The sequence below is a fragment of the Hordeum vulgare genome, chromosome 7H, assembly GCF_904849725.1.
Source record: "Hordeum vulgare subsp. vulgare chromosome 7H, MorexV3_pseudomolecules_assembly, whole genome shotgun sequence".
Lineage (NCBI taxonomy): Eukaryota > Viridiplantae > Streptophyta > Magnoliopsida > Poales > Poaceae > Hordeum > Hordeum vulgare.
This window is the reverse complement of record NC_058524.1, coordinates 346,594,990-346,612,756: the sequence shown is the minus strand read 5'-3', so window position 1 is coordinate 346,612,756 and position 17,767 is coordinate 346,594,990. Positions and strand designations below refer to the sequence as shown.

The following is a 17,767-nucleotide window of genomic DNA, read 5'->3' as shown; positions in this document are numbered from 1 at the left end:
ATCCATAGATCAAACGTAGGTAGCAAAAAGTCAAATACAAAAGGAAAAATATATCAAAACCGGGTCAAATCGTTCAAAAGATTGGCACAAATGTCAAAACAGTGATTTTGGAGAGCGTGGGGTTGCCAGAGGTGGAGGCTATAGCATGCTACACGAGAGCGACAGTTGAGATCATGTAGGTCTCCCAAATAATGTTGAATTACTGAGCTGATGACGCTAAAATCCAACATTAAATGACTATCATAACGCCCAGAGATTTCAATTTCTTCAAAAGTTTCCAAAATAAAATATTGCAACTACTACTATGCCCAATGCTGCCCAATCAAGTCAATTTAAATCTTTATTACAATAGTCTTTTTTATGTGAATGAAGCATACGATGCTAGATTTAGAACTTCATACAAAGCTCAGAAGCAAAATTAAATATATATTTTTACAATAACAAGAGATTATATGCAAATTAGAGAGAAAAGGAAATAAAGATCATTTGTTGAATATTAGTAGCAGAGAATCGGGTCGCAAACGCTGTCACTCTTCCTCGGTGGTCTCCGAGATAAGGCGAACTTCATATAGATCGTCACCACCTTTTCCTGGGTCATCAAACAATGATAAGATAGTGATTGATATAGGGTATCAACAATAACAAGGACAACTCACCGATTTTAGCCTCAATCCCAGGACCGAAAAAGGAGGTGAATTTTGCCTGAGTGAGATAAGGAAAAAAGTTTGCAAGGCTCAGTACTCATATACTTGCATATTTACTACCACTACTCACAAAAGCACACTACTAATAAAAACATGAGTTTGGTGAATCCAAATGTTCCGTGACATCCAACCACCTATATCCACCGTATCAGGCTATTTCAATAATGTATCCATTACATCAACAATAATTTAGGAACATGTTTATTTCATTGATCATAATTTAAAAACATAATTGATCTTGGAATCAAGATTGATTGATTAATCTTGAAAATAATACACACACGATTACTTATTTAATTTGGGCGTAGATAGGTCTAAGTCAACTGAGACTTAACCAAATCTCTGACATAATTTGGGTGTAGATAGGTCTAAGTCAACTATGACTTAACTAAATCTCTGGCATAACATATATGAAAGAAAAAATAAACAATAACAAACAAGTTGGCGTAGGCTAGAGCTGAAACCCATAAAAAAACGCAACCAACTCATGATTCTGGCACACGCATCCATGTCCATGACTAGTTCTTTGGTGATACTCCAATCATTCTATCTTTTCACAGACTTCTCTCATGTTAAGTTCGGTCTGCCATACCTCTCTTGACATTATCAGCACGCATTAGCCGTCCGCTATGCATTGGAGCTTCTGGAAGCCTGTACTAAATATGTCCAAATCATCTCAAATGATGTTGGACAAGCTTCTCGTCAATCGATGCTACCCCAACTCTATCCCGTATATCATCATTCTGAACCTTGTGTGGCAACACATCCATCTCAACATGCGCATCTTCGCTACACCTAACTGTTTGAACATAGCATCTCTTAGTCGGCAATCAGCGCCATACAACATTAAGGATCGAATCGCCGTCCTATAGAACATGTCCATTAGCCTTTGTGGCACTCTCTTGCAACAGAGAGCGCCAGAAGCTTGAAGCCACTTCATGCAAGATCTCATGAATATAGCATCGACTCAGACATAACCAAGTTTTAGTCGACTCAGATTTAGCAACATTGGATTCTAATTTTGGACGCAACTACAAATTGAACATCAGATTTCTTGCCATGGCAACAAATGGAACGTTTTTCATGGCAATTATAGTTGTTACTAGGTTGGCATAAGTTTTTTGTCATGATTTGTCATGTTTGCTAAAGGAAATTGCCCTCATCGCGACAACTCGAATTGCCATGAAAAACGTTTTATTTGCCCTCGCTAAAAATCTGAAGTCATAATTTTGTTAATTTTCTGGGTGTGTTTCAGTACATCCCTTAAAAAATCGCGATTTCATATATAGATCTGCGGTGGAGATTGAAAGTACTCTCTAAAGTTCTAAAGGGTGGTTTTTCTACGGTATTAGAGAAGACAACTCTTCGAGGGGCCTTTGTCTTAGAGCTTTGAAGGATATTTGCATGTTCAAAAAAGAGGGAGGATTGGGCATCAGAAATCTCCCAGCCATTAATCAAGGTCTCATCCTAGCAGTTGCATGGAGGATTGCAGACTCTTCCACCTCCCATCTACATTTGGTCCTTATATCCAAATATTTCTCAAACTTCTCTATCTGGACCGCCTCTTCCAATTTGCCTAAATTTGCTTTTTGAGCCCCCGTTCTCAAGTTGCTCCCAAAATTAAAAGCTCACTCATTTTATCAAATCACTGAAGGAAACATTTCTCTTTGGAGCACACCTTGGTGTACTGCTTGGACTCATTTTATCAAATGTTTGGTGATGTTTCTTACATTCTTGTGTTGTTTAGTCACAAGTAAATGCTGTAGTGAGTAGTGACATGATCTTCATGATTTAGTCAGTGTTAACCTTCACTGCAAACGTAACATTCTAAAGCTAGAAATGTACAGACTTGTTACATATTCATTTCAGGGGCATGCTAATCTGATTCAGGCCAAATTCTATTTGCCATCAGTTAATTCTTGAGAACAGAGGCTGCTTTAGCTTTATGATACACATTATTTAGATTAAAGTGAAAAACTGTCAAATTTTCAGATGGTTTATTGTTTATACTATAACATCTTAAGATCATATAACCTGTAACAAACTACTCATGTACATCCTACACAATCGCTCTCTTACCTTATGTTACCTGTTCAACGAATGTGATTTGTGGTTTTAATATGTTGTGATTCTTCTAATCAAGTAATTCTTTCCAAACATTAGTCTATATGAACATGAGTCATTGATACCCACTGGTCAAGTAATTCTTTTCGTTCTCAGTCGGATGCATATATTCACCATATCTATCACCTCTTCTTGCTTTAGATGCAAGCAAATTCATGAAACTTCTATTGTTAACAGTAGCAACATTACCTCGTTTTCTTCAGTATCCTGTACTGCTGCCAATTATATTCAGTCGAGACAAAAAATGCTTTAGCTGCTGCCAATTATATTACATTGTGTTGGTTCATGTCGAGACAAAAAATCAGATACGATCATGTCAGTATTGTCAGATTGTTCACATTCTAGAAAAGATACATGATGACTTGTTTGCTGGTTCTTTTTTTGATTTTGTTGGTTGATATGTTCAGGTTTTCATCTAACCCTTGGACCAATTCATCTATTTTTATAGGGACCCGATCTCGCGGAAGCGGGTGACCATGGTTGCCGTCACAAGTCTCCTCCACATTGTGCTGCCCGCAAACATGTCTCACCAACAAAATCTAATAAATACATGAGTTTGGTGAATCCAAATGTTCCGTGACATCCAACCACCTATATCCACCGTATCAGGCTACTTCAATAATGTATCCTATCAACAATAATTTAGGAACATGTTAATTTCATTGATCATAATTTAAAAACATAATTAATCTTGGAATCAAGATTGATTGATTAATCTTGAAAATAATACACACACGATTACTAATTTAATTTGGGCGTAGATAGGTCTAAGTCAACTGAGACTTAACCAAATCTCTGACATAATTTGGGTGTAGATAGGTCCAAGTCAACTATGACTTAACTAAATCTCTGACATAACATATATGAAAGAAAAAATAAACAATAACAAACAAGTTGGTGTAGGCTAGAGCTGAAACCCATAAGAAAACGCAACCAACTCATGATTCTGGCACACGCATCCATGTCCATGACTAGTTCTTTGGTGATACTCCAATCATTCTATCTTTTCACAGACTTCTCTCATGTTAAGTTCGGTCTCTAGTAAGCCTCTAATGGACTCATTTTGTTCAAGATAATCGTTTATTATTCATGTTAGAATTGCATTGATTGGAAACTCAAATACATGTGTGGATACATAGACAACACAGTATCCCTAGTAAGCCTCTAATGGACTAGCTCGTTGATCAAAGATGGTCAAGGTTTCCTAACCATAGACATGAGTTGTCATTTGATAACGGGATCACATCATTAGGAGAATGATGTGATGGACAAGACCCAAACTATAAACATAGCATATGATCATCTCAGTTTACTGTTGTTGTTTTCTGCATGTCAAGTATATGTTCCTATGACCATGAGATCATGCAACTTCCGGACACCGGAGGAATGCCTTGTGTGTATCAAACGTCACAACGTAACTGGGTGACTATAAAGGTGATCTACAGGTATCTCCGAGGGTGTCTGTTGGGTTGGCGTGAATCGAGAGTGGGATTTGTCACTCCGTATGACGGAGAGGTATCTCCGGGCCCACTCGGTAATACAACATCACAATGAGCTTGCAAGCAATGTGACTATAAGGAGTTGGTCACGGGATTTTGTATTACGGAACGAGTAAAGAGACTTGCCGATAACGAGATTGAGCTAGGTATGGAGATACCGACGATCGAACCTCGGGCAAGTAACATACCAACGGACAAAGGGAATAACATACGGGATTGATTGAATCCTTGACACTGAGGTTCGATCGATGAAAAGATCTTCGTAGAATATGTAGGAACCAATATGGGCATCCAGGTCCCGTTATTGGTTATTGACCGGAGAGTGTCTCAGTCATGTCTACATAGTTCTCGAACCCGCAGGGTCTACACACTTAAGGTTCGGTGACGTTATAAGCATAATTGAGTCATTGTGTTAGTGACCAAAGGTTGTTCGGAGTCCCGGAGGAGATCCCGGACGTGACGAGGAACTCCGGAATAGTCCGTAGGTGAAGATTGATATGTAGGATGAAGGTCATCGGACCGGAAGTGTTTCGAGGTGTACCAAGGGATTCACGGAGTGTCGAAAGGGGTTTCGAGAGGCCCTGGCAATTGTTGGGGGCCTCATGGGCCAAGGAGAGGGGGCACGCAACCCCTCTCCCCAACCCACTTCGGCCGAAGGGGGGTTGGCTCCTCCTTGGGGCGCCGCCAGCCCAACTTGGGTGGTAAGGCACCCAAGTGGGAGGGGCCACCCAACCCTAGCCGTCGCCCCTCCCCTCCCTTGACCGCCGGCCCCTAAGGGGAAACCCTAGGGCGCCCTCCCCTCTCCCTGTCCCCTATATATAGAGAGGTAGAGAAAGGGCGGCCACACGACAATCTTGTCGCAGCGTTGCACCTCCTCTCCCTCGTAGTTCTCCCCTCCAAATACCCCACGGCAAAGCCCTCTTGAGCTGTCACCACCAACACCTCACCACGCCGTCGTGCTGCCGGAGGACTCGGGCTGCTACTTCACCATCGCTCGCTGGATCGAGGAGGTGAAGGAGTCACCAAGTTGTACGTGTGTTGAACGCGGATGTGCCGTCCGTTCGGCATTTGATCGGGAGATCGCGGGACGGTTCGTGATTGGATTGCGAAGACGTACCGCTACATCAACCGCGTTCTTGAACGCTTCTGCTTAGCGATCTACGAGGATATGTATATTCAATTTCTCCTCTCGTAGATGGTCATCACCATGGATAGATCGTGTTTGCACGTAGGAAAAATTGTTTCCTATGCAACGTTCCCCAACAGTGGCATCATGAGCTAGGTATATGCGTAGATGACATCTCGAGTAGAACAAAGGAGTTTGTGGGCGTTGATATTCAGATTGCTTCCCTCATTAGTCTTTTCTTGATTCAGCGGTATTGTTGGATGAAGCGGCCCGGCCGGACCAACTTTACTCGTCCACGTACGAGAGACCGGTTCCATCGACTGACATGTAACTTGTTGCATAAAGATGGCTGGCGGGTGTCTGCCTCTCCTACTTTAGTTGAATCGGATTCGACAAAAGGCGGTCCTTGTAGAAGGTTAAATAGCAACTTGCATATCACCGTTGTGGTTTTGCGTAGGTAAGAAACGTTCTTCCTAGATACCCATAACAGCCATGTAAAATTTGCAACAACAAATTAGAGGACGTCTGACTTGTTTCTGCAGGGTATGCATGTGATATGATATGATCAATGACACGATGTCATATATTTGATGTATGAGATGGTCATGTTGTAATAGTTAATATCGACTTTCATGTAGATGCTACGGCAACCGACGGGAGCCATAGGGTTGTCTCTATTTTTTAAGCGCTTAATGATGTTTTACTTTATCGCCAAATTAGTAGCAATAGTAGTACAAGCATAGATGGTGCGACAACCTCGATGGCAGCACAATGATGGAGATCATGGTGTGACGCCGGTGACGATGGAGATCATGTTGGTGCTTTGGAGATGGAGATCAAAAGCAGAAGATCATGGTCATATCATGTCACTTATGATTTGCATGTGATGTTAATCCTTTTTATGCACCTTGTTTTGCTTAGGACGACGGTAGCATTATAAGGTGATCCCTCACTAAATTTCAAGATAAAATTGTGTTCTCCCCAAATGTGCACCGTTGCGGAAGTTCGTCGTTTCGAGACACCACGCGATGATCGGGTGTGATAAGACTCTAGATTCACATACAACGGGTGCAAGACAGTTTTGCACACGCGGAACACTCGAGTTAAACTTGACGAGTCTACCATGTACAGACATGCCTCGAAACACAATAGACTGAAAGGTCAAACGTGAGTCATATAGTTGATATGATCAACATGAAGATGTTCATCATTGAAACCTGCTCATCTCACGTGATGATTGGACTTGGGCTGGTGGATTTGGATCATGTGTCACACTAGAGGGATGTCAATTTGAGTGGGAGTTTTTACTAATATGATTAACTAAACTCATTATATTGAACAATAATCTAAGTAATCTTTACAAGTTTATGTTGTAGATCAATGGCTCACGCAGTAGCACCCCTGAATTTTAATGCGTTCCTAGAGAAAGCTAAGCTGGAAGATGATGGGAGCAACTTTGTTGACTAGGCCCGTAATCTGAGGCTTGTCCTCACGGTTTCTCAAAAGTGTTATGTCCTTTATACACCGCTAGGTGATGCACCCCTCTTCTCGGCAATTGAAGACGTTATGAACGCCTGGCAGTCGCGTCTGGATGACTACTCAGTAGTTCAGTGTGCGATCTTGTATGGCTTAGAACCGGAACTTCAAAGACGTTTTGAACGTCATGGAGCATATGAGATGTTCCAGAAATTGAAGTTTATCTTTGAGAAAAATACCCGGATCGAGAGGTATAAGACCTCCGATAAGTTCTATGCTTGCAAGATGGTTCTATGCTTGCAAGATGGTAGAGAACGAGTCTGTCAGTGAGCATGTACTCATAATGTTTGGGTATGCCAACCATCTGGCTAAGTTGGGAATTGTTCTCCCGCCAGAGGCGATCACTAACAGAGTTCTCCAATCACTGTCACCTAGCTACAAAAGCTTTGTGCTGAACTACAACATGCAAGGGATGAATAAATCAGTCGCCGAGCTGTTTGCGATGCTGAAAGTCGCTGAGTCAGAAATCCAGAAGGAACATCAAGTGTTGATGATCAATAAGACCACCAGTTTCAAGAAAAATGGCAAGGGCAAGAAGGTAACTTCAAGAAGAGTGGCAAAGTTGTTGCCCCTCCCGTGAAGAAATCCAAGGCTGGGCCCAAGCCAGAAACTAAGAGCTATCATTGCAAGGGGACTGATCACTAGAAGCGAAACCGCCCCAAATATCTGGAAGACAAGGCGGCCAACGCCAAACAAGGTATATATGATATACATGTTATTGATGTGTACCTCACCAACTCTCCTTGTAGTGTCTGGGTATTTGATACCGGTTCAGTTGCTCACATTTGCAACTCAAAACAAAAACTGCGGAATAGACGAAGGTTGGCAAAGGATGAAGTGACGATGCGCGTGGGAAATGGTTCCAAGGTTGATGCGATCGCCGTCGGCACGCTCTCACTTCAGTTACCATCGGAATGAACGGATGAGCCCCGCTCCGCTCCTCCCCGCTCCCCAGCCCCTCGCCTAGCCTAGCCCAGCCCCCTCCTGCCACCGTCGAGCCCGCCAGCAGCCCCCCTCCCCCCGCAGCCCTCCCAACGCCATGGCCTCCTCCTGCTCCAGCGAGGCGAGCTCCTCCAGCCACGCGCGCCGTTGGCAGGTCTCCATCGACGGCTCGCCTTCCGCGCGCTCCTACAACGAGGTCGTCGCCTCCCCGCGCTCCCCGGCGCCGACGACGCGCCAGCAGGCCGCTACGCCGCCCCGTGCCGACCCACCCGCCCTTCCTGCGGCTGGTGTGCGCCGGGTGCCGGCCACGGCTCGCCTTGGACCACGGTAGGAGGTGCACCGGGTGGAACACGCGGGAGCTGCGGCCGAGGTCGACCACCGAACAACGGTCGGTCGGTTTGGAAACCTCGACCTCCCTCTCTTCACACATTGTGCTCGTGGTTTTATCTGCCCCCCCCCCAGACTGACCTAGTTGTCCTTGACTTGCTTCGGAAAGAAAAGACCTAGTACTTGTTTACCTTGACCATGGCTACTTTCCCGCCGAGCTCCCCCGTCGTAGGAACCGGCGCCGCCGTCCCCGGCGCGCCGCTGTGCCAAGCCCTCCATCACCTCGCCGCCGCAGCCCCTCGCCCGAGGAGGTGGCGGGCCTCTACTTCCGCTGCCTGGACTCTCGCCACCGGGTGCGTGACTGCACTAGCGACGTCCGATGTCGCCGTTGCCTCGCGTCCGGCCACGAATCCTGGGAATGCCCGGACCACCGCCACTCCGGCGCACGCGACACACCTCGCGCGCACCGCCGGCGGCCCCGAGACTCACGGCGCCACGCGCACCCGTGCTGCCGCCCCCGGCGGAGCTCCAAGCACCCATTGACGGCTCGTCCGCTCCGGTGCGAGTCATCATCGCTCACTCCGTCGAGATCGAGGAGGCTGAGGGCGTCCTGCGCCGGGCCATGGTGGCCTCCATCACTGGGACGCGACCCGCCGTCTCCGCGGACGAGGTGTCGAAGCTGCTCCACACCTCCCTCGCCCTGCGCCCCGTCGACTTCTCCGTCCATCTTCACCACCCGGAGGACTTCCTCATCATCTTCGCCTCCCGTGAGCTCAAGGATCGCCTCGCTGGCGACCACTTCATCTCCGGCCCAGGCTTCTCCCTTTTGTTGCGTCCCTGGTGTAAGCTAGCGCATGCCGGCTCCAGCAGGCTGGACTACCACGTCGAGATCGAGCTCCGCGGGATCCCCGCCCAGGCCTGGCACCTCTCCACGGCGGAGCACCTCCTGGGCACTAGCTGCTGGATCGAGAGGCTTCAACCTAGCACACGCTCCCGCGCCGACCTCGCCACGTTCCGGCTCTCTGCCCGCACTGCCGACCCGGCCCGCATTCGCCGCCATGCCACCTTGGAGATCGTCGAGCTGAACCCCTCGTGCCACCAGTCGGATGCTCCATGCATCTCGACCCTGACATACCAGGTGTCCATCACGCTCACCCACGCCAAGCTCGACACCCCGACGCCAAGCATCCCCGCCCCTGCGGTCGACCCCGACGACGGCCAAGGCGGTGACCAAGGGCGCCGCGACGCCGACCCCGCCAGGCGTGCTCGACAGCGCCGCCACGGCCGCAAGAGGCGTCGCACGGACTCCGTCCCTGCTGGCCGTGCCGACGGCATGGCCATGGACGACCTCTCATGGACGCGCAAACCGCGCCCGCGGCGTGCTGACGGTGTCGCTATCGCTGTTGGATGGGCTTCGGCCTGTGGTGTGCGGCCACGCAGCCGCCGGCGTTTCGCTCGGTCCGTACCATGCAGCCGTGGCCGGGCCACCGCGGGGCCCATGGCACTCGTCGCCCCCGTCATCGCCCCAGAAAGAAAAGTGCAAAGGAGTGTTCAGGACAACCACTGCGCCCGACAAAGCTGGCATGTCCCTGATCCCCAGGCCGACAGGATCAGAAGCAGGAGCTGGGGCGCCCACCCTCATGGCCCAGGATGACTCGCGTACCCCTGTCGATGGTGCGGGCCCCTGCACGGATTCAAACCCGTCGTCGCCCGACGCGGTCGTGGATGGCATCGGGGCGTCCCTTGGCGCTGAACCCACCACCTTTGCCCAATCAGATGGGTTGATTCCCGTGGGGCCCCTCTCTCTGGAATCAGAGATCCCTGACTCCCAAGCCACTCAGTCTCTCACCCCAACCGAGGCTGATCCGGCCTCTGCGCAAAGGCCAATCCCCACCCTGTACGCCCCTCGCGCTGGTTTGGAGCCTTCTGCGCCCCACACGGATGACGGGATATTGGTCGGGTCGCAGGTGGGAGCGATGACGGCGGGCTCTGCCAACCCTGCCTCCCCCACGCCAGCTGTGGACGTGCCCACCACTCTCCTCGTGGTTGAGGCCCAAAGCACTCCGGAGCCCACCCCCCCTCCTTGTGGACGCGGCCCATGACACTCCTGCACCTGCCCCCCTCCTCGAGGATGCGGCCCAAGGCGCCTCGGAGCCCACAACGACTACGCCGACCAGCCCACAGGCTGTGACCCACCTGGGCCATGCCCCCACGGGCCGCTTCGCTTCCCCACCGATCACCATGCTACGATCGCGCCAACGGCGGCCTGCTGCGACGTGGACGTTGGGAGAATTCCTCTCGGCCGCCATCAAGCACATCTGTGTTGTCCTCCCGACCCCAGGAAAACGCCCTCGCCGGCCGACGCTCAACTTCTCCCCGTGTCGGGGCCGCTCCGCGTCCTCCTTCGCCGGGGCCGCCTCCAAGGCCGTTGCACCGCCCACGGCTGAGCGTCGGGCACAGGTGCAGGTCCTCCGCACACTTGGCATCGTGGGCGTCAACCAGCAGATCACCGCTGCCGAGATGCGGGCCTACGACGGCATCTTCGCTGCACCCATCCCTTGGTCCGTGCTCGCTGTGATCGCAGCGCTGGTCGATCGTGAGTTGCCTCCCCTCCCGGGATCGGCGCCGACCACGACCACGCCGGACGGTGGCCCCATTGCGGCCTAACCGCTTAGTGCAGCGCCCTTGTCGATCGTGTTCCCATGAATTACGACCTCAAGATTGTCATCTGGAACGCCCGCGGCCTGAACGCGCGCGCTCGCTGTTCGGCCATTCGCTCGCTGATATGTACCACCGAGGCCTCCATTGTATGCATTCAGGGAACTAAAATGGAGCTGATCTGCTCGTCGACCGTCCTTGAGACGCTTGGTTCCGAATTTGACGAATACGTCTACTTGCCGGCCGCCGGCACTCGCGGGGGCATACTCTTGGCTTGGAAGAGCCGGTCCATCACCCTCTCCGACCAGACGTTCACTACGAACACGCTCTCAGCCAAAGTATCCACGCCCGGCACCGCACACTGGTGGCTTACCGTCGTATACGGACCCCAGGCCAATGTGGCGAAGATCGCCATCCTGCAAGAGCTGCGCGACGTGCGGGCCAACTGCCCTGGGCCTCGGATGCTGTGCGGGGACTTCGACCTTATCTATCGCGTGGAGGACAAGAACAGCCGCAACCTAAACCGCCGCATGATGGGCAAGTTTCATCGCCTAAACGTCGACCTCGCGCTCAAAGAGGTGTACCTTAACGGCCGCCGTTACACTTGGTCGAACGAGCAATCGCCGCCAACGCTCGTCCAGCCGCAACCTAAACCGCCACATGATGGGCAAGTTTCATCGCCTAAACGACGACCTCGCGCTCAAAGAGGTGTACCTTAACGGCCGCCGTTACACTTGGTCGAACGAGCAATCGCCGCCAACGCTCGTGCGCCTCGACCGCGTCCTCTGCACCTCGGACTGGGAAGAGCTACATGGGGAGTGCCACCTCCGCTGCCTCGCGTCCGTCGTCTCCGACCATAGCCCCCTGCTACTGGACTGATGCCCCCTGCCTCGCGCTCACCGCCGCTTCCACTTTGAGCAGTTCTGGCTCCGCCTTGATGGCTTCCAGGAAGTGGTCACCATGGCTTGGAACTCCGTCAGTCACGCCGATCCCTTCAAGCGCATGGTGCTGCGTCTCCAGGCCACAACTAGAGCGCTGACTAGCTGGAGCGCTCGCTCGGTCGGAGGCGTCCGCCTCAAGCTCGCGGTTGTGTGGGAGTTGATCTCCAAATTCGACAAGGCGCAAGAGGACCGGGCCCTCACCACCAACGAGTGTTGGCTGCGCTCCCAAGTGAAGATATCCTACCTCGGGCTAGCCTCGCTTGAGCGCACCATTGCCCGCCAGCGGGCACGGATCACCTCGCTGAAGGATGGAGACGCGAACACCTCCTTATTCCACCGCCAGAGCACCTACCGCAGGCAGAAGAACATGATCCACACGATCGGAGCATGGATGGTCGCGCGATCACTAGCCACGACGACATGGTGGACGTGGCCTTCCTGCACTTTGATGGCCTGCTTGGCACCGCCGTCGACCGCGAGTGCTTGCTCCACCTTGACGAGCTCATCGAGCCCGCCGACGACCTCCTCGACCTCGAGGAGACGTTCGATGCCGATGAAATCTGGCACGCTGTCCAGCACCTGCCCGCGCACAAGGCGTCGGGCCCCGACAGCTTCACTGCAGAATTCCTGCGCGCTTGCTGGCACACAGTGCGGCAAGACCTAGTGGATGTCTTCCAACAGCTCTATGACATGCGCGGCCGGGGTTTCGCTCGCCTCAACCAGGCGCTGCTCGCCTTACTCCCCAAGCGCGCCGACGCCGCCACCTTCGGGGACTACATGCCGATCAGCCTTATCCATCTCGTCGCCAAGGTGTTCGCTAAAGTGCTCTCACTCCGCCTAGGCCCACAGTTAGATCGCCTCATTAGCCCGAACCAGAATGCATTCATCCCCGGGCGCAGCCTGCATGATAACTTCGTCCTCGTCAAACAATCTGCGCGGCTGCTCCTCCAGCTCAAAGCCCCACGAGCCCTCCTCAAACTGGACCTGACGAAGGCATTTGACTCGATCTCCTGGCCTTTTGTCTTCGAGGTGCTGCAGCGCTTCGACTTTGGTGTTCGCTTCCGAGCATGGATGGCCATCCTGCTATCTTCAGCAAGCACTCGGGTGCTGCTCAATGGCGACCCGGGCCCCCCCATTTGGCATCGCCGTGGCTTCCGGCAGGGCGACCCACTGTCCCCGCAGCTCTTCGTCCTCGCCGTCGACGTCCTCGGCCGGCTCGTCAGTCGGGCCACCTCGCTGGGAATCATGCAGCAGCTCCACCCGCGGCGCACGGTGTCGGCGATCTCGCTGTACGCAGACGACGCCGTGTTGTTCTGCCACCCATCGCCAGCCGAGATCACCGCAGTCAAAGGAATCTTGCACCTCTTCGGTCGCGCCTCCGGACTCCACGTCAATTTCGCCAAGAGCGCGGCGACCCTCATTCGCTGCGACGAGGACGCGGCAACCGCTGCAGTACAGCTACTCCGCTGTCCCATCGCCGAGCTCCCAGTTACCTACCTAGGAATCCCACTCACGATCCGACGACCGACGGCGGCGCAACTGCAGCCCCTGGTGGACAAGGTGCGGGGCCAACTTCCGTCTTGGAAGGCTTGGCTCATGAACAAGGCTGGGCGCCTCGCGACGGTGAAATCCGTCCTCTACGCAGTTCCCATTCACCAACTGCTCGTCTTTGCGCCGCCCAAGAAAACCATCAAGCAACTTGAGAAGATTGAGCGCGGCTTGTTGTGGGCTGGCCGCGAGACTGCCAATGGGGGCAACTGCCATGTAAACTGGCGTCAGACCTGCCGTCCTATCGAGCTCGGAGGCCTTGGCATCCCGGACCTCGAGCGCGCCGGGCTGGCACTTCGACTGCGATGGTTGTGGCTCAGCCGCACCGACCATGACAGAGCGTGGAGCGGGCTCGACCTACAGTTCTCGGCGGATGAGCGCGCCCTGTTCTTGGCTTGCACCACAATGACCCTGGGAAACGGCCTCTCGGCCCTTTTCTGGGATGACCGCTGAATTGACAGTCGATCCGTCATCGAGATAGCGCCGCAGCTCCACGCCTGCATCCCCACGCGCAAGAGGAAGGTGTGGACCGTTGCGGAGGGGCTCAATGCCAATGCTTGGGCTAGCGACATCGAGGGCACTCTCGGCGTCCACGAGATTGGCCAGTACATCCGCCTCTGGAATACCATCGAGCACACCATCCTGATCAACACGCCCGACCAGCTCACCTGGAAGTGGACCATGAATAGATCATACACTACCAAGTCTTGCTACAAGGCTACCTTCTAGGGATCCATCCCTAACGCCTCTTGGAAGCTCATATGGAAGAGCTGGGCACCACCCCGGGTGCGCTTCTTCCATTGGCTTGCTGACCAGGACCGATGTTGGACCTCAGATCGCTTGGCTCGACGAGGGCTGCAGCACCACGACCCTTGCCTCTTGTGCTGCCAGGACCCCGAGACGATGGACCACTTGCTCCTCCGCTGCCCCTTCTCCAGGCAGGTATGGCAAGATGTCATCACCTGGCTTCGCTTGTCGTGCACACCCCCCAGCCACGAGTCTTTCCTTCTTGCCTGGTGGCATAGCGCCAAGCAGAGTATTCCGCAGCCCATGTGCAAAGGCTTCGCCTCCATGGCCTTGCTGACCCCGTGGATGATTTGGAAGCACCGCAACAGCTGCGTGTTCGAGGGCACCCAACCCTCGGCGAACGACCTGGTTGCGAGGATCAAAGACGAGGCGTCCCTCTGGACCAAGGCGGGAGCGGTTGGCCTCCGCGTCATCATCCCCCAGACCTAGGACGTGCACTAACTACGTGTAATCATCACCAGTATTGTCCCTCCTAGGAGGATTGTAACATAAACTCTACCTTTTCAATACAAAGAAACGCATGAATCTCACTGCGTTTTCTCGAGAAAAGAAGTGATGAACCTGAATAATTGTTATTTAGTGCATGCGTTAAGCATGAACATTATATCTGGATCTTGTTTATTGCAATACAGTTACTCATTTAAATCAGAGAATAATGGTTGTTCTATTTATATGAGTAATATGTTTTATGGTCATGCGCCCAATGTGAGGGGGTTTATTCTTATTAAATCTCGATAGTAATGACACGCATGTTCATAACATTGATGTCAAAAGATGTAGAGTTGATAATGATAGTACCCCTTTCTTGTGGAACTGCCGCTTAGGTCATTGGTGCAAAGCGCATGAAGAAACTTCATGCTGGTGGACTTTTGGGGTCACTTGATTTTGAATCACTTGACACATGTGAACCATGCCTCATGGGCAAGATGGCCAAAACTTCATTCTCAGGAACAGTGGAGCGAGCAAGTGACTTATTGGAAATCATACATACTGATGTGTGCAGTCCGATGAGCATTTAGGCGCGGGGTGGATATCATTGTTTTCTCACCTTCACTAATAACTTGAGTAGATATGGTTATATTTACTTAATGAAACACAAGTCTGAAACGTTTGAAAAGTTCAAGCAATTTTAGAGTGAAGTGGTGAATCATGGTAACAAGAAGATCAAATTCATACAATCTGATCGAGGAGGAGAATATCTGAGTTATGAGTTTGGCACTCACTTAAGACAATGTGGAATTGTTTCACAGTTGACACCGCCTGGAATACCACATCGTAATGGTGTGTCTGAACGTCATAATCGTACTTTATTGGATATGGTACGTTCTATGATGTCTCTTGCCGATTTGTCGTTATCAGTTGCATTCACTTTAAATAGGGCACCATCAAAATCCGTTGAGATGACGCCTTATGAATTGTGGTTTGGCAAGAAACCAAAGTTGTCATTTCTTAAAGTTTGGGGATGTGATGCTTATGTCAAAAAGCTTCAGCCTGAAAAGCTGGAACCCAAAACGGAGAAATGCGTCTTCATAGGATACCCAAAAGAGACAGTTCCGTACACCTTCTATCTCAGATCCGAAGGCAAAGTGTTTGTCGCTAAAAACGGCACATTTCTTAAGAAAGAGTTCCTCTCGAAATAATTGAGTGGAAGGAAGATAGAAGTTAATGAGGTTGTTGAACCTTCACTTCAACCGGAGAGTAGCGCAGCACAGAAAGTTATTCCTGTGGAGCCTACATCAATTGAAGAGGAAGCTAATGATGATGATCATGAAGCTTCGGATCAAATTGATATCGAACCTCGTAGGTCCACAAGGGCACGCACCGCTCCTGAGTGGTACGATAACCCTATCTTAACAGTCATGTTGTTGGACAACGATGAACCTACAAGCTATGGAGAAGCGATGGTGGGGCCGGATTCCAACAAATGGTTAGGGGCCATGAAATCCAAGGCAGGATCCATGTATAAAAACAAAGTGTGGTCTTTGGAAGAATTACCTGAAGGGCGAAAGGCCATTCAGAATAAATGTATCTTTAAGAAGAAGACGGACGCCGGCAGTAATATCATCGCCTATAAAGCTCGACTTGTGGCAAAGGGTTTTTCACAAGTTTAAGGAGTTGACTACGATGAGACTTTCTCACTCGTAGCGATGATTAAGTCCGTCAGAATCATGTTCGCAATAGCTGCATTTTTCGATTATGGAATTTGGCAGATGGATGTCAAAACAGCGTTCCTTAATGGTTTTCTTAAGGGGGTTGTATATGATGCAACCGAAAGGTTTTGTCGATCCAGAGAATGCTAACAAAGTGTGCAAACTCCAGCGATTCATTTATGGACTGGTGCAAGCATCTCGAAGTTGGATTCAGCATTTTGATGAGGTGATCAAGGCGTTTGGGTTTATACAAGTTTATGGAGAAGCTTGTATTTACAAGAAAGTGAGTGGGAGCTCTATAGTGTTTCATCATCTACAACAAACCTTCAACTCCGCTCCCAATAATTTTGTCAAGGACAACGACCACTCCATCTTTCACATCGTAATCGGAAGCAAGGCCGATTCCCTCTCACCTTGACGAAGGTATCCATTCCGGCACACATCGTTTTTCATTGCCATTCCACTTGATAGCACCACTAATCTTTGTGAATACCATTAACTTATCGAGACTAGCTATTTGAGAATTGTCGGGACTCGTTAACTTGTGCACCATAGTGATACATAGCTCGAAGAGAAAGTGGTAGAGAAAGAAATAGCAAAAAGCAAGGGACAAAGAAAAAGATACAAGCAAGCTGATAAGCAAAAGAGTTGAGCACCATAGATACTTGTGGTAAGAATACATGGTATAGGAAGACGATACACTCGATCTTGTAAGTTGTTGCACAAGTGCGAATCTAGCCCACGAGAGCAATCAAGCTAGCGTCTCTCCCTAGTGTTTGTGCAACACGAGGTTAGTCGTCGCTAGGAAAAACTTGTATGCTCATTCCTTGGTTGCGCATGTGTACTCACGTTGCTCTATCTCTACTCATTGATCTACTTATATCACATTTGCATTTTTGGATCTTATCCAACATTTTTCGACGTCTTGATCCACTATCACATGATATTGTGCCACTAATCCCTACCAAGATACTCCTAAAGCTTTTGTGTGTAGGTGCGAGATTGAACAAGGTTCTGTACCAATTGCACTCTCTTTACATTCCAAAGCATGAGATCACTTAATCCACTCTCAACATTGGCAAGAAGTAATTTTGGTATTGTTCTTTCCATCTCTGCTTACACCTTGCTTGAGTGCTTTGATGGCTAGGAAAGGTACATCTCGTCCGGTCTTCGACGACTAAGGGTGTGCAAGCGAATTCAAAACCAAGCTTCACTATTTCAAACTTCCACAAGTTATAAATGATGCAAACAACACTCTGAATGAGCGCATCAAGCACCCCACCGCTAACGTGTGCCAATTGGAAGCTCGTACAAGGGACTATCTCAACGCCAAGTCGGATGCGCAAATGGATAGCATTCAAGACAAGCTCACCAAGCGCAAGTCTTCATCATCTTCATCATCCTC

General features: G+C 50.3%; 1 protein-coding gene across 4 annotated transcripts in view; it reads right to left on the bottom strand.

Moving 5' to 3' along the window:
• Window positions 1–322: 322 nt before the first annotated feature.
• LOC123407002 (thylakoid membrane protein slr0575) overlaps window positions 323–17,767 on the bottom strand; it is a 32,222-nt gene continuing 14,777 nt past the window's right edge. For 2 of the 4 annotated variants that reach the window (XM_045100028.1, XM_045100029.1), the window contains exons 8-9: window positions 657–702; window positions 323–589 (exon numbers count right to left, since the gene is read on the bottom strand). In XM_045100028.1, coding sequence (XP_044955963.1) covers window positions 497–589; window positions 657–702 — 139 coding nt within the window. In that variant the 3' untranslated portion in view covers window positions 323–496. Of the gene's footprint in view, window positions 590–656; window positions 703–1,296; window positions 1,504–3,017; window positions 3,085–17,767 lie in introns of those variants that run through there. The other 2 variants (XM_045100030.1, XR_006612516.1) reach the window with 2 other exon arrangements.